Source organism: Verticillium nonalfalfae (genome assembly GCF_003724135.2).
Source record: "Verticillium nonalfalfae strain VnAa140/NRRL 66861 chromosome Unknown scaffold_58, whole genome shotgun sequence".
In the NCBI taxonomy this organism is placed as follows: Eukaryota; Fungi; Ascomycota; class Sordariomycetes; order Glomerellales; family Plectosphaerellaceae; genus Verticillium; species Verticillium nonalfalfae.
Genome location: NW_021167283.1, coordinates 112,462 through 139,397, shown reverse-complemented (window position 1 = coordinate 139,397; position 26,936 = coordinate 112,462). Strand labels below are relative to the sequence as shown.

The 26,936-nt window shown below is 55.5% G+C and overlaps 7 protein-coding genes across 7 annotated transcripts; 5 read left to right on the top strand and 2 right to left on the bottom strand.

Annotated features, from left to right (window-relative positions):
• Positions 1-517: 517 nt before the first annotated feature.
• On the top strand, positions 518-1,482 carry D7B24_007335 (uncharacterized protein; the record flags this gene model as incomplete). Its single annotated transcript, XM_028641445.1, has 2 exons — positions 518-553; positions 613-1,482. The coding sequence occupies 2 exons, from the start codon at positions 518-520 to the stop codon at positions 1,480-1,482; spliced, it is 906 nt and encodes a 301-aa protein (XP_028494544.1).
• Positions 1,483-4,105: 2,623 nt separating this feature from the next.
• On the top strand, positions 4,106-6,950 carry STE11 (ATP binding; the record flags this gene model as incomplete). The annotated part of the gene is made up of 3 exons (XM_028641444.1): positions 4,106-4,525; positions 4,608-4,919; positions 4,986-6,950. The coding sequence occupies 3 exons, from the start codon at positions 4,106-4,108 to the stop codon at positions 6,948-6,950; spliced, it is 2,697 nt and encodes an 898-aa protein (XP_028494543.1).
• Positions 6,951-7,900: 950 nt separating this feature from the next.
• Positions 7,901-12,761, bottom strand: PDS5B (Sister chromatid cohesion protein PDS5 B; the record flags this gene model as incomplete). The annotated part of the gene is made up of 3 exons (XM_028641443.1): positions 7,901-8,659; positions 8,753-12,196; positions 12,261-12,761. 3 exons carry the CDS (start codon positions 12,759-12,761, stop codon positions 7,901-7,903), a joined length of 4,704 nt encoding a protein of 1,567 aa, XP_028494542.1.
• Positions 12,762-16,977: 4,216 nt separating this feature from the next.
• On the bottom strand, positions 16,978-17,997 carry D7B24_007332 (uncharacterized protein; the record flags this gene model as incomplete). The annotated part of the gene is made up of 1 exon (XM_028641442.1): positions 16,978-17,997. One exon carries the CDS (start codon positions 17,995-17,997, stop codon positions 16,978-16,980), a length of 1,020 nt encoding a protein of 339 aa, XP_028494541.1.
• Positions 17,998-19,166: 1,169 nt separating this feature from the next.
• D7B24_007331 (uncharacterized protein) lies at positions 19,167-20,119 on the top strand (the record flags this gene model as incomplete). The annotated part of the gene is made up of 3 exons (XM_028641441.1): positions 19,167-19,450; positions 19,504-19,685; positions 19,746-20,119. 3 exons carry the CDS (start codon positions 19,167-19,169, stop codon positions 20,117-20,119), a joined length of 840 nt encoding a protein of 279 aa, XP_028494540.1.
• A 1,519-nt stretch (positions 20,120-21,638) lies between these two features.
• On the top strand, positions 21,639-22,160 carry D7B24_007330 (uncharacterized protein; the record flags this gene model as incomplete). The annotated part of the gene is made up of 3 exons (XM_028641440.1): positions 21,639-21,757; positions 21,813-21,975; positions 22,047-22,160. 3 exons carry the CDS (start codon positions 21,639-21,641, stop codon positions 22,158-22,160), a joined length of 396 nt encoding a protein of 131 aa, XP_028494539.1.
• Positions 22,161-23,609: 1,449 nt separating this feature from the next.
• Positions 23,610-26,898, top strand: D7B24_007329 (uncharacterized protein; the record flags this gene model as incomplete). Its single annotated transcript, XM_028641439.1, has 7 exons — positions 23,610-23,653; positions 24,052-24,089; positions 24,171-24,226; positions 24,586-24,612; positions 24,672-24,882; positions 24,928-25,237; positions 25,293-26,898. 7 exons carry the CDS (start codon positions 23,610-23,612, stop codon positions 26,896-26,898), a joined length of 2,292 nt encoding a protein of 763 aa, XP_028494538.1.
• Positions 26,899-26,936: the final 38 nt, after the last annotated feature.

The following is a 26,936-nucleotide window of genomic DNA, read 5'->3' as shown; positions in this document are numbered from 1 at the left end:
ACTCAGTATTATGGGGCCAAAGGTCTTGGCGGGTTATATGGCTTGAACTGGTTAGCCACTGTCAACTGTCGTAAACAAACATAGTATCGAATGTAAAGCTGTTCCCACGAACTGAAGGTTCGTACTACGCCGCAACATGTTCGACTTCGGGTCGGCGCCAGAAAGCTTCCGTCTTGCAGACTGAATCAGCTCCAACTGCTCACCATTAGCAATCGACTGGCATTGTAGATCTCATGATTGCAAGCGACGCATGCAGCTGCCTACCTGGATGGTCAGCGCAAGAACGAAGCCGCCAACAATTGGTTCGTGGCCCTGAGCACGACCGGCGCCTGAATGAGGTGCGGCGGTGTCAGTTCAGAGACAAGCTGGAATCGTACAAGAAGCCTTCCCCCTCGCCCTGCAGCACCTGATCCCATCTTATCTCACATCAATATCCAAGTATAGAATCACCAATCTCACTCACATACACGGTTGATACCACAGTCAAACGTTGCTTGTCAATATCATCCTTTTCGCAATGTCTCAGCAGATCAAGAATGTTGTCATTGCCGGTGTAAGTCCTAGCCTCTCACGGCCGCCCAGGCTGTCCGCATCTGACTTGTTTCTGTTTAGGCGACTGGCAGCGCCGGCTCCCACGTCCTGCAGGCTCTTGTCAAGTCTGGCAAGTTCAACGTGACCGCAGCGGTCCGCAAGGCCAACGACAAGTTGCCATCCTCCGTCAATGTCAAGGTCATCGACTTTGACTCTGCCGATGCCCTCGTCGAGACTTTCAAGGGCCAGGATGCCGTCATCGACACGACCATGAGCCCAGACTCGGCCATGCCCCTGCGCATGGTCGAGGCAGCCGTCGCCGCCGGCGTCTCCCGCTTCATCCCCTCTGAGTTCTCCATTGACCCCAGGAACTCCAAGGGCCGGTCTGTACCCGTTTACGCGCCCAAGAACGAGGTCCTCGCTAAGCTCGAGGAGCTCGCGGCCGCCGGCAAGCTCACGTGGACGAGCATCTCCAACGGCGCCTTCCTCGACTGGAACCTGCGCACGGGATTCTTCAAGATTCACCTCAAGGCCAAGAAGGCCGAGCTACTCAACGGTGGCGAGGTTGTCACGGCGTGGACGCTGCTTGACCACATCGGCCAGGCGGCGGTCGGTGTGCTCCTCCACCCTGAGGAGACTAAGAACCGCCCCGTCTACATCTCTACGATCCAGATGAGCCAGAAGAAAATGGTTGAGCTCGCCCAGCAGGCCCTTGGACGGGACGGTTGGGATGTCAGCTCTCTGGACATGGAGCCCGTGTACCAGCAGTCGCTAGGTGAGCTCTTCGCAGGCAGGGTCACATTCGAGGTTATTGGCAACCTGATTCTGTACTGCAACTCAAGGGAGGACTACTCCGGACCGTTCGTCAAGACCGACAATGCTCTCCTGGGAGTCGAGCAGTGGAGCGACGAGCAGGTGAAGCAGCTGATTGTGTCGATCGCATCCGAGTAGAGAGTTCTAGGAGCTGAGCTCACTGTTGCTGAAGCTATACAAAGATACTTCAATGATGAACAAAGACAGATGGTTTATCTGGTTGGTCGCGTCGTGAACCGTGGTCACTCTAGCACTCTGGCTCTCCGGACTCCACTTACCTGGGTACCTCCCTGGTAAGGTAGGTGCCTCAGATACGATACCTAGGTACCTAGGTTAGATATCTAGGGTAGGAAGGAGCTCACTTGAGGCTGTGTAGGCCAACATTTGTCGTGTTTCGTGGCTGAGGCGTGCTTTCGGGTCAGCAGCCACATGATTTAGGCTTAAAGCGGCGAGGCCTTCGGGTCACACCCACTTTGGGCACGATACAGGGGCTCACTGTCGTGAATGATTGTGGAACCAAGTGGTTGAGCCGATCTGGCGTCTGGCAATTGGTCTGGCGCATCAAAAAGGGAAGGGAAAACGAGAAAGGGATCTGATGTACAGAACCAGAAACTGAGCCGACGCCAGAGACGGCCACAGCGAAAATGAGGAGCGCTGCGTTATCAGGGATCTCCATGCGGGCAGCCACGGGCAAAAGGGAAGGAACCAAGATGCGGCGAGATGCAAAGAAGCAGCGCCAAGGTCGTGCCGAAACGTGCGACACGACCTGTTTCAAGTCTGACCCCCCCCAAGGGCCAGCGCCTCCTTTTCCCTTTGGCCCCGCCGCCGCCAAAGCCCTCGGTAGCCAATGAGGCCCACCCCCCCCTTGTAATATGTAGACAATGTCTTCCAATGACACGAGCGATCTGAGTGTGACATGCCTATTACGAGCCTATCGTGGCGCCTCAAGTAGATCGAGAGGATGAAGTCAGGGAGAGACTCCACCGCGAGCTGCCTGAAGCTGCTGCTGACATTGCTGACCGGGCAAGCAAGTGGACCCGCTGGAGCGGTGAACTTGTTTATATGCAGGCGCGTAGGTACGGTATCAGGCGAACACGGCGAGATGGCCACGAGAGGAGCTCGCCGGCTCGACTGATGGAAGACAGGCACCAGGGGCCGCATAACGACGGCGGGGCGGTACACGTCTCTGCGAGGGGCCACGCTCGTTCGGTCGCTAGGCGTCTTGCCGCCGTTCATTGTTGATTTCAGGTTGATAGAGTTCAAGAGACAAACAGGTTGACTGATCTACCCAGGCAATCTAAGGCCCATGCTGAGACAGGCTATCGGCGGTGAGTTGGCCCGCCGCCTTCCCCTTCGATACCCCATCAGCCGGAACGCCTGAGCTGGTGCCACGCGCTACGTCAATTTGGTGAGCAAACGGCCACAGGGTCACAGGATCATGCCTGTCCTGCGAGAGCGGGAAGTGGTTACGAGTGGAGGCATGGGATGCAATGGCAACATGGGCGACGAAAAGGGGCCAATGTCAACAACAAGAAAACGTTAGCACGACGATACATTGGGGATACATTGGGAGCAAGCTCTTCGTCTTGAGAGGAGCTATAGACTTGAACAGCCCATACGTCGCTTTCCTTTCCCTTTCCCAGACCCCCTCCATCCATGATGCTTCGCTATTCTACCATTCTCCTAGGTCGGATGACATATCGGCAGCATGTCGGAAATGTCAAATGTGTAAGCTGCCGATCGTGACCCAGTGATGCAGTGATCAAGCCTGCCGATCATGCCGAGGGTCGAACAGTGTGGTGGATTACTTGTACAGCAAGAGGGCAGGGGGGAAATATTACACAGAGGCTCAGGCGAAAACGCACACATCGGACAAGACGCGGGATGCGGGATGCAGGATGCGGGATGCAGGTGGCACGCTCGCACCCCCTTGCGCTCGTTTCGAGGTTTCATGCTTCCACGCCAGCAGCCGCCGGTGCTGGCGTTGGCGACGGGGGAGGGGGAGAAGGGGTAACTCAATCGCCTGTCATTTGTCGTCAATCCGTCCGGCTTGGCCCTCAAAGCCCTCTACTGGCTCAGTCGGTGCTCAGTGCTGTTGCTCACTATTGCGTCGCCTCGCCACCCCACCCCCCCTGACTTTCCATCCACTGAGCTTCTGACCTCGCTTCCATGATGCCAAGACCCACCGTTGAAGCGTGCGGAGGGTCCTGCCTGACCTCGACCTGTCTTGTCATGTCTTGTCCTGTGTGTGGGTGGGCGCACTTGCCTGCAAGCCTGAGCCTCTCTTTCTTTAGCCCCCCCCCGGTACGCCCTTTCCTCCACGGCGCCGCCGCCTGCCCCCCCCCCCAGCTCCTGTCCCTGTCCCTTTCCTTCCTTTGACTTGAACCTCAACTTTCGACGTCGGCCCATCCTCGATCTCCTCTGTCCACCATCGACAACACCAGCACCCGTGCCTTCCTGGCTGCTGCTGTGTCGTCGCGGATCACGAGTTCTTCGCGATTGTGCTCTCACGGCCCACCCTATCTCTCCTCCCCCTTCTTCGCCCGTTCCCCACGTTCTCCAACCGTCCACTCAACGACTCCGCGTTTGCTTGAACACCACCTCTGTGTGACGCGCTCCAGGCGAGACAATCCAGAGACATTCTCCCACGGCACCGGCATTCCACCCAACTCCCACTATTTGCGACTCATTCGCGAGGTCATCCTTTCGACTCAATCATCGCAAACACACTTTGCCGTGTTGTCATCGCCAAACCGTCAATATGGCCATGCTGGCTCCAAAATCGTCGTTCCCCGCGGGCTTGGGCTCCAACAGCTCCAACATGGTCGCCAGTAACATGTCTCCCGCCTCCGTCGGCCCCTCCAGGAGAGCGCCCACTCTGCCCAATTCGACTGCCTCTTTCGCCAGCCCGACCGAGTCTGAGTTCTCGGAAAGCGACGGCCCCGACGCCGTCAAGAATTGGGACGAGGAGCGTGTCGCCGAGTACCTCAGGAGTGTCAAGTGTGGCGAGTACGAGAAGCTTTTCAGGAAAAACCACATCAACGGCGAGAATCTACTTGAGCTCGACAAGAATGTCCTCAAGGAGATGGGTATCGACAAGGTCGGCGACCGCGTACGCCTGTTCCTTGGCATTAAGAAGCTGAGAACCAAGGCCTATGCAAACCAAAAGAAGAGGAATAGGGTACGCAGTTTGCGCCGCGCCGCCTGGCCTTTGCTGCATTTTTTCTTAACTGCTTTGTGCTCTTTTGACTAACAAAGCGCAGGACTCCTTCGGTCTCCTCGACTCCCAGTACATGGCCTCTGCCAACTCGCCTCGGCCCTCTGGCCCTTCGACATCGTCCTCCGCCGGCCGTGGCATGCCCACTCCTCCGATGAACAAGCGCTACTCGCGCCAGATCGACATGCCCCTACCTCTCGATACCTCGAAGTCCTCCTCGCGCCCCAGTTCTCCTCTGCCAGGCTCCGATGCGCGCCAGGCTCGCCAGCGCTACGGCCAGAGCCCCGGCTACATGAGCAACGCTGGCCCCAATGCGTCTTCAAGATCGCCGCACGAGCTGCCCCAGGCTAATCGATTGGTAACATCTCACCATACCAGGAATCAGTCCAGTATGGATGGCTCACTGATGGCTGGTTTACCGCAGAATCAGGAAGTTATTCGTGTCATCTCCACCGGAGGCGTGACCAAGGTTGTCAAGATTGCCGACTGCAACACGTGCGAAGAAGTCATGCGCGTCACACTACGCAAGTTTGCTCTGCGCGAGGACCACGAGAGGAATTATTGCTTTTGGGTCCTTGCTGGCGTTGATCCCGACCCCAGCCAGTGCCGTCGCCTCGGCGACACCGAGCTGTGGCGCATCATCAAGGACCAGAAGCGTCCCGAACGAAACCGCCTCATCCTACGCCGTGTGCCCGCTGGCGAGCCTGGCATGTCAGAGCTCGAGCGGGCTGCCGGCATCGCCGTCGAGGAGGCACAGCAGAACCATGTCCGTGCCCTCGAGTCGGTCGATAAGAGGAGTCAGCTCAAGGTGCAGAAGCTTCTGGGCGAACGCTGGAACGACGAACTCCAGCATCCTCTCTCGCCCGTTTCCTTCCAGGACCGCGAGCGTAATGTCCACAATGCCGCCAAGGACCTCGAGCGCCCCGCATCCAACGACTCATCGCGGCCGCGTGGAAGGAAGGCTGTGCTCCGCCAGTTTGGTGGCCTGAGACCTCCGAGCGAGCTCATTACTTCCGATCTCACGTCCTACTTCCCTGACCACGCCAGGGAGGACATTGACAGGACGGCTCGCCTTTCCATGAGACGGTCAACTCGCATGAGCAAAGTCAACAGCCGTTTGAGTGTTGCGAGCAACCTGAGCTTTGCCTCGAGTATTGCCGACGCTCCGCCCATTCCCACAATCGCCGACACATGGTTGACCGCCTCTGCTCAGGCGGCGAAACCCCTAAACCAGGCGGCCCGCCAAGCAGCCCGCAACACCCACGCATACCGCGACTCGGTCACGTCGTCGGTGCTTGACACCCTCCAGGAGGAGTCACCCATCGAGCCCAACCGCAAGTCTTACGTTTCATTCGCCGACAGTAATTCGGATACTGCTGCGGTGAGCGTCACTGATCCCGACGGCAACATCACAAGGAAGAGCTTCTTCGATGGCGAGTCCACAATCTCCACGGGCTCCGGGTCTGTGGAGCAGCTCACTCAGGCACTAAACGAGGATGGCGAGGACGAAGACGAGGAGCTCCAGAGCTTCCTTGCCGGCGAGTCTTGGTCTGATGACAAGTGGATGAAGGGTGCTCTCATCGGCCAGGGTTCCTTTGGCTCCGTCTATCTTGCTCTGCACGCCGTCACCGGTGAGCTTCTTGCTGTGAAGCAGGTCGAGGCGCCCGCTCCCGGTGCCAACAGCCAGAGCGATGGCCGCAAGAAGAGCATGATCGAAGCTCTCAAGCGCGAGATCAGTCTGCTCCGTGACCTCCGACACCCCAACATTGTGCAATACCTAGGCTGCAGCTCGTCGTCCGAGTTCCTCAACATTTTCCTCGAGTACGTCCCTGGTGGCTCCGTGCAGACCATGCTTAACTCGTATGGTGCTCTGCCCGAGCCCCTCGTGCGTAGCTTTGTCCGACAGATTCTCACTGGTCTCTCGTACCTGCATAACCGCGACATTATTCACCGAGACATCAAGGGTGCCAACATCCTTGTCGACAACAAGGGAACCATCAAGATTTCTGATTTCGGTATCTCCAAGAAGCTCGAGGCATCCAACATTCTCAGCGGCGCGAACAACAACAAGCATCGTCCCTCGCTTCAGGGTTCTGTCTTCTGGATGGCGCCCGAGGTTGTCAAGCAGACGTCTTATACTCGCAAGGCGGATATTTGGTCTCTCGGCTGCCTTGTCGTCGAGATGATGACGGGCTCCCATCCCTTCCCCGACTGTACCCAGATGCAGGCTATCTTCAAGATTGGCGGCGCCATGGCTGCGCCTACCATCCCGGAGCACGCCAGCCCCGAGGCACAGAAGTTCCTCGCCCAGACCTTTGAGATTGACTACAACCTCCGCCCAAGCGCTGACGAGCTCATGCTCAGCCCCTTCCTGGCGCCCATCACTTGAATTGCCTCTGAGGCGCGAGTTCCTCTGGCAGGGGCTTTATGACATGGATCTGTGGATGACATGCCACGCCATTTCTCTCTTTTTTTTTCTCTTCACTCCTTTAATCGAGTTTCAGTGTACAGGAAGCACGACGAGGCTCATTGTGGAGCGGGATGCTAATTGGCTTCATTGTGCCAGGCGAATATATGGATGGATGATGGATGATCTAGGGGACGTTTTGCCTCGAAGGGCCGGGAATATAGAAGGCGGGGCGAGAAAGCTGTGTACACTATCTATATATCCCGATGATGACGATGACATGGCAATGGAAGCTGAGATTTCAAGTTACACATACAGCTCACTCACGTCATTGCGCTGTTGTGCTTCGCTGTTGCAGTATCATGATGAAAACACAGTGAGTCGCGAGTGCAGACAGGGACAATGGTGGGGGGTATATCAACAAACAGGTCAAGCTACCCATCCGACTACTCGGCAAGGAGAATGGGGAAAAAAGACAACATACAATCGCACCGCACCGAGTGCCCAGCCGCAGCCGCAGATTCCAACCTCATCATGCCGGCCACCAGAGGACGTGTGAGAGAGGGCCGGGACTCAAGGCCGCCCGCCCAGGCAGACACGCGAACGTGAAATCCCGTCTCTCTGAGCCCGTTTTGAAATAAAAGAGGAAAAACTCTGCCCCGTCCGAAATGTGTTCGCCCTCTCACCTTCCCCGTCCGTCCGTCCGTCCGTCCATCAACTTCGTAAGTGGAACCGTGATAATGGCAACAGAAAAAGAGCAAATGAAACAAAAGATACAGTCTTCCCCATTCTTCCGAACAGCATCCTCGGACCCCTTCCATGCTTTTGGGTTGCGTCGCTGCGCTTGTACGTACCGGACGTCGACGCTGTCGTGCCCGATTCCCTGCTAGGCGTCATGGCCCTGAACATACTTGCTACTTCTTCGACTGGCACTACTCCGAGTCGACGTCCATGTCGTCGCTCTTCGCAGCTCGGCTCCTGCGACTCCTAGTCGGCCTGGCGGCAGGGGCCGCCTCCTTTTTGGTCGCCGGCCGTCTTGGCAGCTCCGCCGTCTTGGCAGCGCCGCGGGCCTTGCGCCCATTGGACTTTGCCGGTGGCGGCGTAGCTTCCTTCTCGTCGTCGGCCGCCTCGGGCTCCGATAGGTCTGACGAGGCGGGGTCGGACAGGACGGACGAGTCGCGCTTGGCCGCCGCGGCGGCGGACTTCCTGCTCTGCGCGGGGCTCTTGGTCTTGGCGGGATTCGCGGGCGCCTCGTCCTCCTCGCGGTCGTCGTTGCTGGCGGCGTCAGACATGTCCGAGTCGGAAGCCTCGGGCGCCTTGTCGTTGTCCTGCTCCTCTTCCTCGTCGTCGTCGACCTCGTCGTCGTTGTCGTCGCCGCTGCCGGAACCGTAGTCCCACTCGGCGACGCCATCTTCGAGCATTTCATTGTCGTCCTCGTCGCTGTCGCGCTCCGTGTACTTGGACTCGATCTTCCGGCTCCGACCGCTGCGCCGGCGGTTCGCCTCGTCGACGACGGGGGACGATGCGCGCCCAGCGGCTTTGGAAGGCCGTTTGGGCTTGGCCTTGGGCTTGGCTGCTGATTTTCGCTTCGGCGCGGCAATGGGGCGCGCAGACGCCGGTTTCGGCTCCTTGGTACGGACCTTCTTCACAGCCGGGGCGCCATCGCCTCGCTCGTCGCTGGACTTGCGCTTCTGTATCTCACGTTAGCAAACTGGGGTATAAATAAGAACACACCACAGCTAGACAGCAGCAGCAGCAGCAGCAGCAGAAGCCGAAGCACGTACCTTCTTCTTGTCCACCGCCTTCAGGAGGGTATCGATCCTGTTGTCCATGCCATCGGGAATGTACTGCTTCGTAGCGATCGCCTGCGCCGTGCCGTGGTCCGTCAGGCCGACGTAGATGCCCGACGGCATGCCAACCTTGCCCGGGTACGCCTGGAAGGCCCATCCCCTGCGCTCCTGCCACCTTCTTATGACGGCCGAGGCGAGATCGCTGACAACGTAGAGGTTCTCGCTCTTCTCGGGGTCGAGGTTGTCTCGCGTCTGCTTCACGCGCTCGGCGTACTTGTAGATGAGGCCAAGGTTCTTCTCCGTGGCCACATGGCTGACGTAGTAGATGAGGTACTGTGCGTGGTCGACCAGGTTCTCCGGGTCGGTGCTGTAATCTGGGTGGTGAGCCAGCAGGGGGATGAGTCTTGCCAGAATCGCCTCCATCGGGTTCTGTGGGTTCCCCGCCATTGACTGTACCCTTGAGCGGATCCACGTTTCAATGTGCTGCTTGAGCTCCGGCTCCGGCTCGTACGCGGTCAGGAAGATGATCGTGTAGAAGCGGTGGCGGAGCCTGTTGAGGACGAGGTACTTCATGAGCTTTTCCACGAAACCCTTGCGAACACCAAGCACAGCATCCTGCACGAGATACGCCAGAGTGTGGAAATCCTTGTGGTTCAGCGTATCGTCGAGATGTTTCAGCGTGCATAGCTTCAAGATGAGCTGGCCGGCCAGCAGGCGCAGGCGGGAGCGGAAGTGCGCCGGCGTGTTTCCAGTCTTACTGATCTCGCCGTCCTTCTTGACGAGCGTCATAAGAAGCTTCATCACCGACACCGCCTGGGCCTTGGCCTCTTCCTGATCCTCATTGCTGCGGATGCGGTTGACAGCAATACGCAGCGAGTACAGCTTCGCCTGGAGCTCCTCGCTCATGTTGGCGTCTTCTACCCACTGAGGTGCACTAGAGTCGTCAACGGCCTCTTCGCGCGTTGTGCGGACGATCTTCTGGATGGCCATGTCGAGAATCTCCTCATCCTTCTCTTCTACCACTTTGGGCGCTTGCAGATACAGTTGAGCAATGACCTGCAGCTTGTTCAAGAAGTGAGGCGCGCCATACTCAAACTGCTTCATGGCCTTTTCAAAAACGGCTGTTGCCGTAACCTGCCCCTGCTTATCGTTCTTGGCCAGCATAATCTTGATTGCATATTTGGATGCTTTCACAGGACGGCCGTACAGGGCGTAGTGCTGCAGTGCGCGAGTGAATTTCTGGGTGTCGGGAATCTCTTTGGGATACTTCTTGGCAAAGGAAGAACAGGCCCGCAGGATGTCCACGGTACTTGGGTCATTGGTCTTCTTCTCCGTGGGGGCTTGCTCGACAAGCTCTTCGCACAGATCGCCGACAAAGTTCTTGAACATGTCAGGATTCCGAGCGGAAATTTCGTGCAGGATCTCGTGGGCAATCGTGCCGAAGCTTTCCTTGTTGCTCTTGGATGATTCCAATATGGCAGAGAGGTGGCTCTTGTTGAAGATGATGCAAGCTGACCGATACAGGAAAGGAACCAAGGTATCGAGCGCAGCAGCAAGGTCCTGGCCCTTCGGGCTATTCTGCATACGCTTCACCAGCTCCTTGATCGCTCCGCGGACCGTCTTGTAGTCGCTCTGGGAGCTGATGGCGAACCTGATGAGCTGATAGTTTCGGCGGTCATGCGCCTTGGCGAATCTCATGTAGTCCGACTTGACCTTGAGAGGATCAGGGAAGAACTGGCCAATGTACTGAATGGTCCTCTCCAGCGCAGCTGTCCTCTTGGGGCCTTCAGCATCCATGACGCCGCCATTGTAGGCCTCGCACTGCTTGATAAAAGCCTCGAGGACTTGGCCAAATTGAGGTTGTCGCGCCTGCATGGTGAAGAAAGCCTTGCGAGCTTGAGCGTCGAGCGACTGCACAAGCAACAGGATCCTTTCGGTGCGCAGGCTGTCTTGTTCCGAGGGAACGCTTGTGACAGACTGGCTCTGGCTCGCCGTGTTCTTAGAACCTTTGGTCTTAGTGGGCGGGTACGAGAGCGGCAGCAGGCACTCGAAGATGACTCGGTCAATCAATACGTTCAGCTCGAGGTCGTTGGCATACCATGCGTTGAAAATGGTCGACGGAATGCTCTTGAGAGCTGTGGTGACGAGCTCCTGTCCAGCAGCCAGCTCGCCCGCGCCGACACCCCAAAGCTTTGCGAGCAGCGTCATGGCTTCCACGCGGATCGCCGGACGCTTGTCGCGACACCTATCCAGCAGGCTGCGAATGATGGGAGTTTCTTTGTCACTGCCACCGCCAGAGCCAAGCTTCAGAACAAAGTCTCGGAACCCAAAGAGCTCGATCGTCTTCACGGCTGCCAGCCTAACCTTCTCGTCGCCGTCGCCCAGCTTCTCAGCAAGGGCGCGGACTAGCTCTGCTTGTTCCTCGCGACTCAGACCGATACCACCTGCCGAGGTGGACAGAATGTAGCCAACTGCAGTTGTCCAAGCGGCGCGGATTGCTGGCGTCTTATCTCTGCTTCTGCCGATGAAGCTCGTGTACGCAGTGTGGTGGGTCTGCGCAAACGACTGTGGTGACAAGGGTGTCGTCAGGATACTGAGAGAAACTTGTGAAGGGTCCTCGTCAGCAAGACGCAGAGGAGGATAAGCTGCTGGGTCCAGGACCGGCACAGGAGGTGGTCCAGCCGCGCCAATGCCGGAGATCATATCGCCCAGCGTTTCCGTGGCAATCTGTCGCAGCTCGACATTGTCAGCGGAGAGCTCAGCCTCAACCTGAGGAATAACATTTTGCAGCACCGAGGGTGCGGCACGCCAGAGTTCCTTGATGAGCAGGTGCGCCTTTCTCAGCTCTCTGACCTCGGAGTCTGTCGGCCCCCTAGGAGTGTCGTCGTCCTCATTGTCGCCGCCGTGACGGTGGCCGTTGGATTTGGCCGCGAACCGAGACGCGTCAATGATGACGTCGCTGAAGTATTGGCTCACGTAGTGGACCATCTTCTCTGAACACTGCATGCAGATTTCCTTGGCCATGACATAGGCCAGGGGCTCGGACTTCAGGAGCAGTGTCGACTGACTGCTGTTGTCGCGCTCTGGGCGCGAGCTTGCGCCTCCTGGGGGCGCTGCGCGGAGGAACTGCGCCATGATGAGTTCGATAATCTTGGGGCTGATACCGCTTGACTCTTCGATGAGGGTGATGAGCATTTCTGACATGCGCCTTGCATTGTCCTTGGAAACACCATCGTCATGGGTCGTGCTCGAGGCGGTATCAAAAAAGCTGGAGAACATGCGCTGCAGCAAGTTGTCGGCGCCATCAACGTCGTTGATGAGGAGGATGCTTTGCGTATCGTTGAGTGAAGCCAGGACGTACTTGTGCTGCTTGTGGTAGGGGTGTGACTGGTCGCCCAGGTGGGTGAAGACGTCTTTGATGACGAGATCGAAAAACATCTACGTGCATGCCATTGTCAGCTTGAGACACATACATAGGAAGGAGACAGGGCACTGCACAAACCTGGAGCTGGTCGGGTGTGAAGGGGGCATTGGGGGCGGATAGTTGCAGAATGTCGGCGATGCAGGACGCGGTGTAGGCCCTGACGCCTTGGTCCTTGTGAGCCAGGAGGTTCCGCTGTCCAAGAGCTTCGCAGACGTGGGACAGAGATTCAAGGTCGACGTGGTCCTGTTCCAGCGTGCCCAGCTCTTCGGAGAGCTTCTCGAGGCGCTTGAGCAGCGTAGACACGGCGATGGGCCGGCCGACCCTCCATGTCAGCTCCTCGTCGAACTGCAGGCTGAAGACCTCGCCCGATTGCGCTGCTTCGTTATCATTTTCGGGATCAGCCTGTTCGGCCTGGTCTTGCGTGCCTGCTGCTGCTTCTTCTTCTTCTTCTTCTTCGTCTTCTTCGGATCCTGCCTCTGGCGTCTCCTCTTGGATTTCCTCGACCTCTTCAACCTCGTCGACCACCTCTGGCTCGGGCTCGGGCTCGGCGCGTCCACGGCGACGCGATGCACGCGCCATGTTTGCGCGGTGTGTATGTGTAGAGTTTCTGTGTGCAGCGGCGTCAAGAATCGGGTGGTCTTTTTGCCGTGTCGTGTCGTGTCGTGTCGTGTTCCTAAGCTGGTCGCGGCGCGTGCGGGGGCTGGAGGTTGCGCGTGCGCCAACTGCCTTCGAAGCTGTAGTTTTTGCGATTGATATTCGCAAGGTCGCCGAGGACGATGATTTTTCAGGGCGCTGGTGGTAAGAGACAAGGTTCGCTTCAATGGATGGCGCGGGAAAACCAGTGTCAATGAACGACCTCACAGGCTGAAGGCTGGGGAGGGGGGGGTGATGATTTGGGTCTCTCGTCTTTGGGAGACAAATAGATGGCTTCGACAGGGGGCAGGTCGAATGTACAAGGTACTTCCCTCTGTGGGACAATTGGCTCAGGCTCAGGCTCAGGCTCAGGCTCAGGCTCAGGCCCAGCGGTCGTGTAACGCGACCGAGGCGCGTGCACCGCCATGCACCGCCGACGTGTGGCCCAAGCTCTTTCCAATTGTCGTTCCCTTGACGCCACGCGCCACAACTCCGACTCTTTGCCCAAGGGCCTGTTCGCCGTGGGTGCGTGTTCCGTCCAGCAGAGGACCTATTCACTGATGGCAGGAAATGCCTCTGCCGTGTCTACTCGAAGGATTATCCTCTAGCACTCTCAGTCTGCCTACAGACAGTAGGCGAAGCTGAGAGTTGCCATGCCTGATGCCAGGAGAGGCGGCCCAGGATTGCACACCCAGAATCCCCCCCTTCCATCCTCGGCACTGAGTGTTTGTCGCACAAGCTTGAGCTAGCTTACACTGACCTGCGCTGTCTTGAGCAGAGTTGACTGAATCTAGGTTCATCAGGTTGGAGCTGGAGTTGGGCCTTGATTTTGGGTTTGGTCTGTTCTACTTTGATCGATGTGACTGTGTTCTGGCTCTTCAGATTCGAACATCGTCATTGATAGGCAGTCCTCGAGTGGCGGTTGCAGGATGGACGCTGTCGAAGCAGAGAACACTTCCTGTGGAATATTTCGCAATGCAAATAGCTTGGTTGATGTTTACAAAGAGCTCTGTAGGTTACGGTCGGCCCTAGGCGGGCTTAGTGGCAGCTCTCACACGATCGGAAGCGCCGTAAGGCAGCTCCTCCTGGCATGAGGATTGGTAGTACGAGGCTCGAAAAGAATTGACTCTGTGATTCGCATGAAGTGGTCGATCGCTCGACAGAGAAGATATGCGCGAAGTCGGACAAAAACATCACACCGCCATTCCGAGAGTGATGTACTGGCTGTGGGAGTCGCGATAAGTAGGCATTCAGACCACCACCAGCTTACATAATTGGAGAGTTCCCTTTTACGGCAGAGAAGCTTGTAGTGAAATATGGTTTACGCTAGGACACAGGTCGGGACATGCATTGCGCATGGCGTACATGTAGGTCTTCCTAGGCCTTATGTCCGGGTCGAATATCCGAGCAGGTGTCTTTCGTCAAGCTCCGACTTCTTGTCTCTCTCACATCCTTGATTGTTTCCCTAATTCGGACGCCCTTCAGCGGGACATACGGCCGCTCGTTTCCTCTGACAATCACACCGATACTCGACACGATTTCCACTCCACGCACAGGCAGATACACGCTTACAGAACCCACTCAGGCAGATACCAGTGGCCCAGACTCAATCTGAGTGGCCCAGGGACCTGAGCAGGCTTCTTACCAGGTGAACCACCTTGCAGCTGCACGCCTGGGCCAATGTCATCCCCACCCAAAGGTACCTCCTTGCGCATCAACGGGGTTCATTACAGCGGAACAATACTGACATGGACGCAAGCAGGTAAGGGTTTGGTTTTCCTGGCCGTGGACGCCAATGGTCAGCCGGCTGCTAGAGACCGCAAACTCATACGGAGTCATGTCATGCGGGGGAAGAACACCCGTACACGAGCTTCTCCTGCTCGATTGAAGAGCCGTGGCCCGACTACCGCTGTGGCAAGCGAACGATCACAGCATGCTCCAGGAGGCAACGATTCTTCTGAAGAGCCCCCCCAGGCTCAGGCACGGCATGAGTCGCTCAACTCTGCCGCGCACGCTCTGGCCCGAATCAGACACCAAGGCATGGTCCCCCGTGCTGCCAATGTCTTCACTTTCATCAAGTTTCCGGAAGACATCAGCAGCACTTCGCGTACCTTGCTAAGCACATGTACGTATATCATTTCCAGGAACCAACAAGCCCTCCGCCTGACGCCTTCTGCCTTCCAGACTTTTCGCACCTGAAAGATACAATGTACCCGCTTGGAAGGCACTCCCTTGCTGACGCTAACAATGCATACTGGTTTCACTGGACTCAGCTCGACTTGGCCTACCTTCACTCCATTCTTTACACGACGTCATTCTTTTACGATGATTTGAAAGGAGAGAAGAGTAACAGAACGGGATTCCACTTGTATAGGACGATTCAAGAGCTCAATAAGCAACTGGCTGATCCGACAACTGCACTGAGCGACTCCACAACCACTGTCGTTATGGGGATGGCTTTAATGGCGGAGGGGTTTGGAGACATAGAGTCCGCACACATGCACATAATGGGTCTCAAGCAAATCGTCGGCCTGCGCGGTGGTATGAAGTCGTTCGCAAATATGCCACAGCTTGAAGCCAAACTTCGCCGGCAAGTCTTAACTCTAGCTTTCCAAATCCAGCTTATCATGGTCTGGCCAAAACCGCTAACTGTAAACGCCCGAAGAGCTGGTCTAGGCTACAGCATCTGCACCGGCGCGAGTCCAGCCTTCCAACCAGATACTGCATCCTTCGACTCAGCTTTCGACTGTTCGCCTGAGCTCACAAGTCTCAAGCCATCGGACGCGGTCCGCTTCTCTCGCTCGCGTTCTGTGGCGAAAGTTTTAGAGAGGAGGCTATACAGCATCTTGAAGGATGTGCAGGGTCTCTCACAGCTCATCAACGAAAGCCACGATTCCGGTCAAAAGATACGGGAGATGCCTCTCGAGGAGCTCATGACATCCATTCAATCCCGCCTGCTCATGCTGAAATATAATCATACCAACATTCTTCCAGAGCTTCTCCGACTGTCACTTCTCGCTTTCTTGACAACCGTTTTCTGGAGTTTCCCTGGTATCAAATTCCAGTACCCGCATCTGGCCAACCAACTCCGACAAGTTTGCCAGGCCTTTACGCCCGCCACGGCTGGAGAGAGCTTTCTCTTTGCCTGGGCCCTGATGGTAGGGGCAACATCTGTGTTCCACGACCTCGATCATACCTGGCTCCGGCAGAGATTGCGCCCTCTGATCCCAGACTACCTAGGAAGGACGTGGACCGAAGTACAGAATAGTTTGAGACAAGTCATGTGGATCGATAGTATTCATGACGGCCCCGGGATAAGGATCCTCAACCTTTGTCTTGGGGAAACCGGGGACGCAAGTGTCGATGCTTGAAGAAACACTTTATGTCATTGATCGCCGGTGTGACACAAGTTCTACGAGGGCGGAATCTGTACCTGTGTTGTAATTCATTAAGAATCATCGATGCTATACTTTGGTGCTTGCCGGCGCAATATGCCATCTTGACTGGAGGCTAAGCATGGCTTCGACTAGAAGATGAACGAGGTCTAGGTTACACCTCTCTTGATCTTTATAGCTGCCTCTAGGCTTGCTCATCCGCAATTTTCACCAATCTTTTCTCCAAATGCAGATGCTCCTGCTCTTTAACCAACCCGGACATCTGCAGGATGATCAAATATGAAGGCCCAGTCCTCGATCCTGGTACTGTAGATGAAGAAGTAAAACAGGTACCAACTTGCCACCGTAAAAGCATCAAATTTCATAAGTCTGGCTCGGGCGTTCTTGTCACCCAAAAAGACACATTCACTTACAATCCTCTTGACCCGACCCATGATGACATGGACGAAGAGCCTGCCGTAGACTGCTGGGGTTCTATATCGCGATGCGATGGGAAAGGCGCATGCAGGAGTATGGTGTGCAAAAGAAAAGGCATGGGATTAATAACAATCCAGCTTGAGGGTAGAATGAGGTATATTTCACTGGTTCCGGCCGGTTTGGAACAGGATCAGTGAGACAGCGTTGGTAGCTCACACTTGTACATAGAGAGCTAAGCCTAAGGCTGGTCCTGCGTTTCGGTCCGGAGGTGTACAAGGCAGGTGCTTTGATACTTTGCCTGGCTCATCCGCTCCAAGACCGAGAACCAGTGCGCTAGAGACCGAGGTCTACTACTCGTCGTCAACGCCCACCAGCTTGTTCGACTTCTCCCACAGCTCCCTTGCAGCCTCCTCGTCGTACGCCCAAGGGGCGTATCCAACCTCGCTCTGTAGCCAATCTTCATTTACTTCCGCTGGCTCCTCCTCGGCAAGGTTGCTAAGATACTTGCCGCCTCGGCCTTCCCATTCTTTACTTAGCGCAGCGTAAATGGTCGTGGCCGCCCCCTGGCCTACACTCTTCATGCACTTGAGCAGCATATCATTCGTCGCGAACGACTCTAATACCTCCTTGCTGAGATATTGGGAGAGGTTGGTCTGAATGATACCCGGGTGCAGAGAGAGGCCGTGCAATCCCTTGGATCCGTATCGTCTTTCAATCTCGTTGGCGAGGTGGATGTTGGCCGTCTTAGATTGCCCATACGCAGTCCAGGGTTCGTAAGGATCATTCTCAAAGTTGAAGTCGTCGAGACGGACCTTGCTGAAGCGATGGCCCGAGGAGGCCACAGAAATCACGCGCGAATGGAACTGAGGCGTGGAGGCTGCGAGCAAATCGGGCTTCAACAGTTGAAAGAGGAGGAAGTGGCCTAAGTGGTTGGTGCCAAATTGGGTCTCGAAACCGTCCTCAGTCTTCGACTCGGGTGTGGCCATGACGCCGGCGTTGAGAATGAGCAGATTAAGCTTGTTCTCTTTGTCATGGAAGGTCTTAGCCGCTGCTCGTACCGAGGCAAAGGAATCTAGACGCATCTCTATGGCGTGAATGGGCGCATTGGACTTGGGACCGGGTCCGTTCTTGATGTTTTCGATAGCCTGCTGAGCTTTGGCCGAGTCCCTGGCAGTGATGTAGAGAGTAGCCCCAGTGGCGTGGATGGCTCGCGCTGTCTCGACACCAATACCAGAGTTTGCGCCCGTCACAAGGACGACCTTGCCGGCGAGCTTGTTGAACAGGTCTTCATCCTCAACGACCTGAAGAGCTGTAGGTCGCGCATCTCCAGGGCCCTGGGTGCTAACGTGAGAGGCAGCGTATCTAGACATCGCGATGGATGATAGGGAATTCCTCAAGGAGTCTGGTTTGTGTAGTAAAAGGGTAATGTTGTTGTAGTACGTGAATTGTGTGTAGCCGTCAGTAGGAGTGCGGAAACACCTCTCTATATATCACCAGGGCGTGCTAGGCTCTAGCCACGACAGTATGCATGGTGAACGTAGAGCGGAAACGCCGTACAAAGTGCCAAGAGTCGGGCAAATGTGAGGAAAGCGGCATCTCGGGCCTTATTACAAAGCCGGAGGAACCAAACCCGTGCTTTGTAAACAAGCTAATCGGTAGGAGGAGCCGATGATACCTTTTAGAAGGTTGGTTCATGATTCAAAGTTGAAAATCAGATCACAGAGTGGTTCATTTACGTCCTGGATCCATAATTAGCTCGAGTACACGTACAGGGAAACGCCGAACTACATGAAGTGTCTGCATCGTTCCAATGTCCCGCAAGTTAGCGGGTTGCAGCATTGCACATGCCGATGTAGGTCCACTACGTTGTGGTGCGTTCTCGGCAGTATTGGACTCCGTTAACTCCGTGATAGACTAGAAGCTTAGGCATATCGAGTCCCCCACATCACTGCTGCAGACAAGCTCTCAGGCAAACATGAGGCTGCATGCTTGTCAAATTGGTGTACTCAACTCATCCGCGGGACAAAGCATGCTGACATCGAGAAGCCTTCCAGCAGCGCTTCCTACTCAAATGACGGCACTTAATACAAGAGAAAGCAAATGGGCGAGAGGGACATCTTCTGGCGTACTTTGATATGCAAATCACCAGCTCTATACATGGCTGTGTTTCCACCGATCTTTCATTTGAGGATGCATGCAGTAGCGCAGATACGTTGGAGAGCTGAGACCGCCTCCATGAGTCGAAGCTTGGAACGTACGTGAACTAAGAAAGTTGAAACCTATCGACACGCCCCCCCCCCCACCCCTTGGCCGCCATCATCCTAAAGTCACAGCAGCAGTCTAAAACTGATCGCGTTTGTGGTTTTCCTTTGACATGCTGATTCATAAGCACTTTCTCAAGATATTAATCTGGCACTGCGAACACAAGGCGCACGGCTCATACGTCGTTGACGTGACAGGAACTATAAAAGTTTGTAGGATAGCCCGCTCATAGAGCGATCTCTTGCCAACACAAGCTCACATTCTCACTTTTGAAAACATGGCTCCTCTCGTCTGGTTGATTACAGGAAGTTCCACTGGCTTCGGTGCCGAGTTCGTGAAGGCGCTTCTCGCGGCGGGAGACAAGGTTATTGCCACGGCGCGCAACCCCACCAGCATCGCACATTTTCAAAAGGCGGGAGCATCGGTTCTCAAGCTAGACTTGACCTCAAGTCAGTCTGACTTTGAACAACTGGCCGAGAAGGCCATTGGCATCCATGGCGGTGTGGACGTTGTAGTGAACAATGCCGGATACCCACACTTCAGCACCATTGAGGACGATAGGTACGATGACTCCATGTCTCCAACCAACAAGTTATCTGTCTAACTGTGATAAGCCTTGAGAATTGGACTAAGGTATTCCAAACTCACGTGTTCGGCCCTCTTGGCGTCGCACGAGCTTTCCTGCCACACTTTCGGGAGAAGAAGGCTGGGAACTTTGTCTTCATGGGATCGATTGCGGCCTGGGGAGGGCTGCCAGCAGTTGGGGCCTACTGCAGCTCCAAGGCGGCTCTGCGAGGTTGGTTTCACCTTCATCACGCTCCAACGCAGCAATGGAATGACTGACCTATTTCGGTAGCCGCGGTTGAGAGTCTAAATCTGGAAACAAAGCCCCTTGGGATCAGGACGCTCCTTGTCGAGCCCGGATACTTCCGAACAGAGTTTCTCAATGAGAAGAAGGCAGTCTACATTGACACCAAGATCGATGAGTACAAGCCTCTCGTCGACAACCTGTACCCACAGGTGAAGGGAATCCATCAACAGCAGCCCGGCGATCCTGCCAAGGGTGTGGCGCGCATTCTCGACGTGGTCAAGTCCCATGCGGCCGGTGAAGATATCCCCGTCAGCCTGGCCTTGGGCGACGATGCTCTTGACACAATCCGGAAGAAGTGCACCGACACGTTGGAGTTGCTGGACAAGTGGGCAGAAAAGTCTTCGAACACGTCATTCTAAAGGGACTACGGGATCGAATGGAGAAGTCGAAGCCTGCAGACACGATACTCCTCAGGCTTGTATGATTAGCGGGAAGGCCCTTGCTGCATACTTTAGTGCAGCAGAAGATAAATGGCCATAGGATAGCCCACAAATTTTGCTTCCCGAATCTTTTTGCTGTTCTACTCGCAGTGGTGAACGACTGTCCCCAATACTTCCATTCAGATTCGTTGCGCTCTTGTTTGGGGCTTGATCTTCATCTCGACGACGTGTATAATTCGCTGCGCCCTCGGCCTCTCCGATGTCTTACAGATGTTTTCTCTCGTCCGGCGGTGCCCTCCGCTCGGCTATCACCACCCCGGGACCCACAGGGGTAAACACCACAGTTGGCGCTCTGCCACAGCTTCCTCGAACTGAACGGAGATCAACGAAAGTGCCCGCGCTCTGACCGTCTCAGACGTTTTTGTGTGATTGGAGGTATTCAAAAGTACTCCAGACTCTCACGTCCCTTGCCGTGACTTGCCAAGAAAACGAACTGATCTCGAAGCGGTGCTGAAAAGACACCAGATTGCGCGAATCAAGCTCATGCAAGATACTTTTCAGTACACGAGACTGAGACGTTAGATACCTCGGGAGACCCTGCAGACCGGCCTTTGTTGATATTTGCAAGGCGAAAAAGGGCAGGCTTCTGGGCCTGATACCTAGGCACGTCGTTGAGATTGGCGTTGTTTCCGTGTCTGGAATGGGTTAGTCGAGTTTTTCCTGCCTTAGCTTGCGCCGGATTTCCCCATTAGGAAAACAATCAGGAAACTTTACGAAGCACTAGTGTGTTCAGTCACGGACCACGCTGTTTCGTCTGTTCGAGTGGCTTATATTGGCCCCAGGGCTTCGGCTGGGAAAAGGTGGGGCTACAGAGCATAGTGCTGCCAACGATTCACGCGAAACCAATCCTTTCCTCCACCCAATTTAGCTGTCTTCATTGTTCAGAGGCGTTCTTGGCAGAGGTTCCAGCCGTCCGAGACTCCCTGCGACGCGGTCGGGACGAAGGCGGCGGTCAACGAAGTGGGCCAGAAGTGGGTGCTGTTCTGGCGCTGAGATATGACGTTTACAGCGTTACATAAGGCGCTTGATTGTTTCCCTAAAACGGCAGGACAGAAGGCACTGACGCCGCAGTCGATAGGGGTGCAGCTAAACTGCTTTCCAGCTTGGCCGTCCTCACGACACCAAAATGTAGCCGCAACAGAATGTACTCGCGACGAGCCAAGACTCAGTCGTCCCTAACGCCGGCGCAATTTGTCATTGACCCTACAGCTTCGCCACTGTCCTCCTCAATGCTGACCAACAGCTAGTGGCTCCAGTGACCGAGGTCGCGATGACCAAGATGAGGCAACTACAGGAATCCTTGGCTTGTTCGACGAGGGATCTCGGGCCACTGGCGGTCCCGATTCGCGCCTTTAAGAACGAACGGCTTCGCCAGACGATCGTAACTCCCCGCGATCACAGAGTTAGTTACAGCTTTTCATGCATTGGATCAGTCGAAATGAAATTTTCCGCCATTTACCCTCTCGGCCTGATCCTAGGCACGGCCCGCGCAATCAACATGACGGACTACGCAGCAACCTGCAGTGTTGACCGAGACTTCAAACGGTGGTACAGGGAGTACGTGAAACTACGACAGACATTGCGACCAAGACTGACATTTGGCCTCGTGCAGATTACTCGGAGCCTTCGAAGATTCGACCACGACCGACAGTGTCACCAATTTCTTTGCGCCCGGAGGCGCCTTGGTCCTCGGAGGGTCTCGTATCACGGGCGGAGAGGCCATTCTAGCAGCCCGGGGCGCGATCCTACCCGCTGACGGATCCATCCAATGGAATGTGCGTACCGTCATGTCGGATCCAGGCTCATGGAGAGCAGTGAAGGATATCAGCTGACGTCGAACCAACAGCACTTCCCCAACGTCACCGTCGTCGCTTCAGAGACGCCAACAAACAAGTCGTTCGAGGTCACTGGGGTCCTGCAGATAACCCTTTCCGCCAACGCGAGCTGCTCGACAACATAGTAGGACACCTGGAAATCCTGTTGAAACGTCCGTACCAGATACCGCAGTGCTAACCATGCAACTTGAAGTTACCAAACGCTCTTCACCGTCGAGAAGAACGTGACCACCGGCAGAGCAAACCTCGCTCCGCAAGGCGGCAGTCTTGTCATATATGACGGATTTTCCGTGAATGCCACGAATGACCCGTGTATCAAATAGACTAGCTATGGGTCAAGCTGAGTCCACCTTCGGCTGAAAGATCGACAGAAATGTCAGCACTGGGATGGGGTGTGGAATACTGACGATAACTCTGAAGTACTTGCACCTCTCAGGGGCCCACAGGGAGCTGAATTGCGGCTGCGGTGAGCCTTCTGCTTACGGTAGCATGCCGCTAGGCTCGTGTACGACGCCAATTAACGGCGTCTTGCTTCAAGCAGGCTTCTCCTTGTACAATATTTTGGAATCTTGGTCTTTTCTCGCTGGGGGTGTGCGTATGACATGTGATTGATAGCCAAAAGGCACCCGCGGATACATCGGGCGGTGGATTAGTTTAGATGGTTGGGGCCTACGAGAGTGCGTATATAAAGGCTGCAAAGCCCCTCCTCAGTAGTTGCGGCAGGCTAGAATTCAGATGTACTTTTACCACATACCTCAACATCGACTGCATGTATCACTTGCAGAAGACCTCTCCACTTCACCCATCCACATGCTTTGACGGATGAATACAGCCAGGCTTAGGCACATGGGATACTTCTTTTCTGCGCCTGCAGCAGCTTATTGAGTGGGCCTGGTTGGTCACGTAGTTTTTCTCGATCATCGTGAGCCACAGATAGCCGGCAAGTCGATCAAAGTCTTAGAAATGTAGAGACAGCACAGCGTTAAAACTCTACACGGAATCCATTTGATTGTTTTACAAGTTCCATTCCTATACCCTCACTAAACATGGGTAAGGATCAAAGACGTCAACAGCTCACTGCGCTTCAAGGACAGGCTCATCAACGTACTGTCTGATATGGTGATCGATGTATTCCTCGCTGTCTGAAAAAGAAGTCGGGCGAGCTTCACTGGCCAGCAGCGTAACTTGAATTCATGATTGACCTCAAAAGAGGATTTTCCCCTACTAGTAGCCGAAGGAAATCATGCCCTTCTATGACAATAAGTAACGTAACGGGCCAGAGGCGTGGCGCTGAACTAGTTTCATTGCTTCGGCATGGGAGGTCAATCTCTGTAAAGTATTGATGAATGAGACCTGAGAGACAACCATTCGACCTGATATCTTTTTCCACAGTCTCAAGTACCGATTGAGTGGGCTCTCCCGATATATTGGTCGCTCAGACCCTTTCTCGTGACCAAGACTTCATCGAGCTTCAACCTTTGTTATCAACAGATTTCTCTGCGATCAGTGTACACGTGTCAAGACAAAAAACAAATGTGAGGACGAAACGCTGTGTACACCATCCTTTATTTGGCATGTGCTTTATAATGTGCATTGATGATACTCTTCTTGATATTGCGCATGTACTACTTCATGTGTTGTCTGTACGTCTTAGAGGTCGATATGGCTTGTCGCTCTAGTGAGGGCACAACCGCTGCTTGACATGTTGACAGTTTCTGCATTCACTGAGACGGCCTGAGAACGGAATATTGCAACTTCTGTCATACTTAACAGCCATATTTTCGTGCATCTCGGCTATGGGCACTAATACGTTTTCGCTCCTTCCTCCTCAGAGCCACCATGCCCCACATACACTCAGTTGTTAACTCCTCCGCCAACTCCTGGCGTTCTGCTTTGTTTCCTTACCTTCACTACCCACTTCACTTTCACTCTCCCGCGTTCTTCAACCGGCCCCCAGTTCCCAGTCTCTCCGCGACCGCCTCGTCTCCACGACTTGATCTTTCTGGCTCTCATTAGTCGACTTGCTCAGGCTCCACGCTCATTCAGCAAATCAAGTAAGTTTTGCGTGGTTCTTCTCTGCACGCCATTTCAGTTTCCAGTTGCCGGAATACTTTCAAAGCACTTGTTTCTTGAAGTTACGTTTTCCTATTGCGGACATCGCACTTCTAGCGCTTCTTTGAATGCTTTCCTCGTCTGTCATGCTTCTCCTTTGATTCACACGAGCGCGTTATGTTGTTGTTCCTTCCTTATCTTTACATGTGCACACTTCATACCCCAGCAAACCCGAAACAGTATCTCTCGTCCTCGTTTCTGCCTTAACATTGCGAGTTGTCATTTCTTCACAGGGAAATTATCGTTGAATCAGGAACCTGAAGCTTTGTCAGTCATCTCTTGATTTTGGCTCTTTTCATGTTTCAGGAGCTGGCTCTCGTGAATGACATCGCAGCTTCCGTGTTGTCGCCATCTGATTTTGTCTCTTATCCCGCCCTTCATATTCTTTTCGTGTTTTGCGGGTCTCTTTGGCCAACCAGAAACTAATCACACTCTTAGACACTCTCTGACGAGCAGTCAAAGCAAGTGAGTTCAGCCTGTTTCCAAATGACAAGATCTCACACTAACATGGCGCAGTGGAGCAGCATCCTGTCAGTGTTCCTGACAAGTTCGAGTACTACAAGGACGTGTTCGACTACCCCCCTGAAGACTGCTTTCCGGTCACTCGCCCGATGGCCGCCCAGGTTGTCCGTGTCAAGAAACATCGCTCGAAGGGCTACCTCCCCGCTTGCGGTTTCATGACTGCCTTCATGGCTCTGGTTCTTGCCATCATTGGCCTTGGCCTTCTCGCCTCTGGTATGTGCATGCACGCCTTTTCACGACAACATCTAACATGTCCAGGTCGTGTCACCTTCAACGTCAATGCCGAGGATGCTGAGGATACTTTCCCTCAGCTTGCCCGCCGTGACTTCCACGCCACTTACAGCTACGCGTTCCCCAACACCACTGTTGTCACTTCGACTGCTGGCGCTCCTGAGGCCTATGGCTCCCAGACCACCTCCGCTGTCAACACCACTGTCTCTAACAGCACTGTCTCACTCACCAAGACCGCTACCGTGTTTGCCACTGTTTCCCTCGACAGCGCCACGGGTATCCAGGCCACTTCTGACGCTCTTGCCCTCACCGGTCCTGCTGCCTCAGACACTGTCACGTGAGTCTACAAATTTGGCCCCTTTGCCTTTTCACAAGCGCTGACATGGTCCTAGCACGACTGGCACTGTGGTCGCTGATGGTACGGTTGTTGAAACTATCAACGGCGGCACCATCACTCGTTACCGCAATGCCACCCACACATTCACCCAATACCAGACCGTCACCTCAGGTGTGACCGAGGCTGTCATCGAGACCATCCTGGCCACCGAGACTGCCGAGATTGTCGAGACTGTGATTGGAAGCACCCTGACTGTGGTTGAGCACAGCATGGCCACTCTCACGGTGACGGTCGATGCAGAGGAGTCGTCTGTCGTTGCCCCTGAGGTGACCTCCACAGTCATGGCTTCTGAGGAGTCGTCTTTCCTCATTCCTCCCTCTGTGACCTCCACAGCCATCGTCTCTGGTGGTGCTTCGTCTGCCATCTCATCTGACATGACCACCGAGGTGGCCTCCTCGTCTGTTTCCAGCAACTTTAGCACCTCCACCACCGAGACCACCGTCACAGTCACTCCCACGGTATCTCTGACTACGACTGTCACGGTGGAAGCCCCTACGGATGTCGCCACCATCATGGCCACCACCACGGTCGTCGGTGGCACCACGACTGTCCGTGTCACCCGCGATCACACTGTCTTCACTACACTCATCCCGGTCCAAACCGAGGTTCCTCAGACTTGTGCCGCCGACCAAACGGTCTTCATCACCGTGACTGAGGTCGCCAGCCCCATGCCTGTCGAGACCACAACGACCGTCTACCCTACTACCTCTGTGGTCACTCACACCCGCCACGGCATCGTGACAGTCACCTTTCTGACGACCGAGGTCCAGACTGTCGTCCAGACTCTGTCGACCGAATTCGAGATGACCACCTCGGACGTGCTCGCACAGCCAGGTACCCCGATCAAGGCGTCTACCACGTCTCCCTTGTCGTCGGAAGCCCCCGTCACTGAGACGCAGGTCCTCACCCTGACGGAGACGGACATTGCCACGCACACCGTCAGCGTCATCGAGTCCGCGGTCCTGACGACCAAGGTCTCTATGTTCACCACCATCACCATCCGCATCGGCACCACGACCCTCCACGGCGGCGTCGTCACCGTGACCGTCGAAGCCCCCTCGCCAGCCCCGTCCAGCCCCGTCGCCGAAGACGCGGACGTGCAGACCGTGACCAAGACCGAGTACGCCACCGAGCACCTCACCGCCCCAACCCCCAGCGTCCCCGGCAGCGACGCCGCCCACGAGACGAAGACAATCTACGAGACCGAGACCCACGCGCTGTCCGTCACGGCCACCGACCCCATCGTCGTCTCGGCCCCCATGACGCTCTACAGCACCGTCACCCACACCGCCCTCGTCACGCGCACCATGCAGACCACCGTCGACGGCACGCTCGTCGAGCAGGCCGCCACGGCCCTCGAGACCAGCACCGAGGTCCTGACCCTGACGCGCACCATCGGCCTCAACACGACCGCGCTCGTCACCGCCACCGGCGAGACCCGCTCCCTGCACGTGTCGGGCTTCCTCCCCGGCCCCGGCGCCAACGCCACCGCGTCGATGGCCTGGCCCGTCGAGGTCTCGGGCGGCGAGAAGCGCGCCGACGCGCGCGCCAGCGTCTTTTCGCTCGTCCTCGCCTTTGCGGCGCTTCTGTGCCTTTTCTGAAAGGAGATCCCTTGACCTGTCACCCCTCCTTCATCATC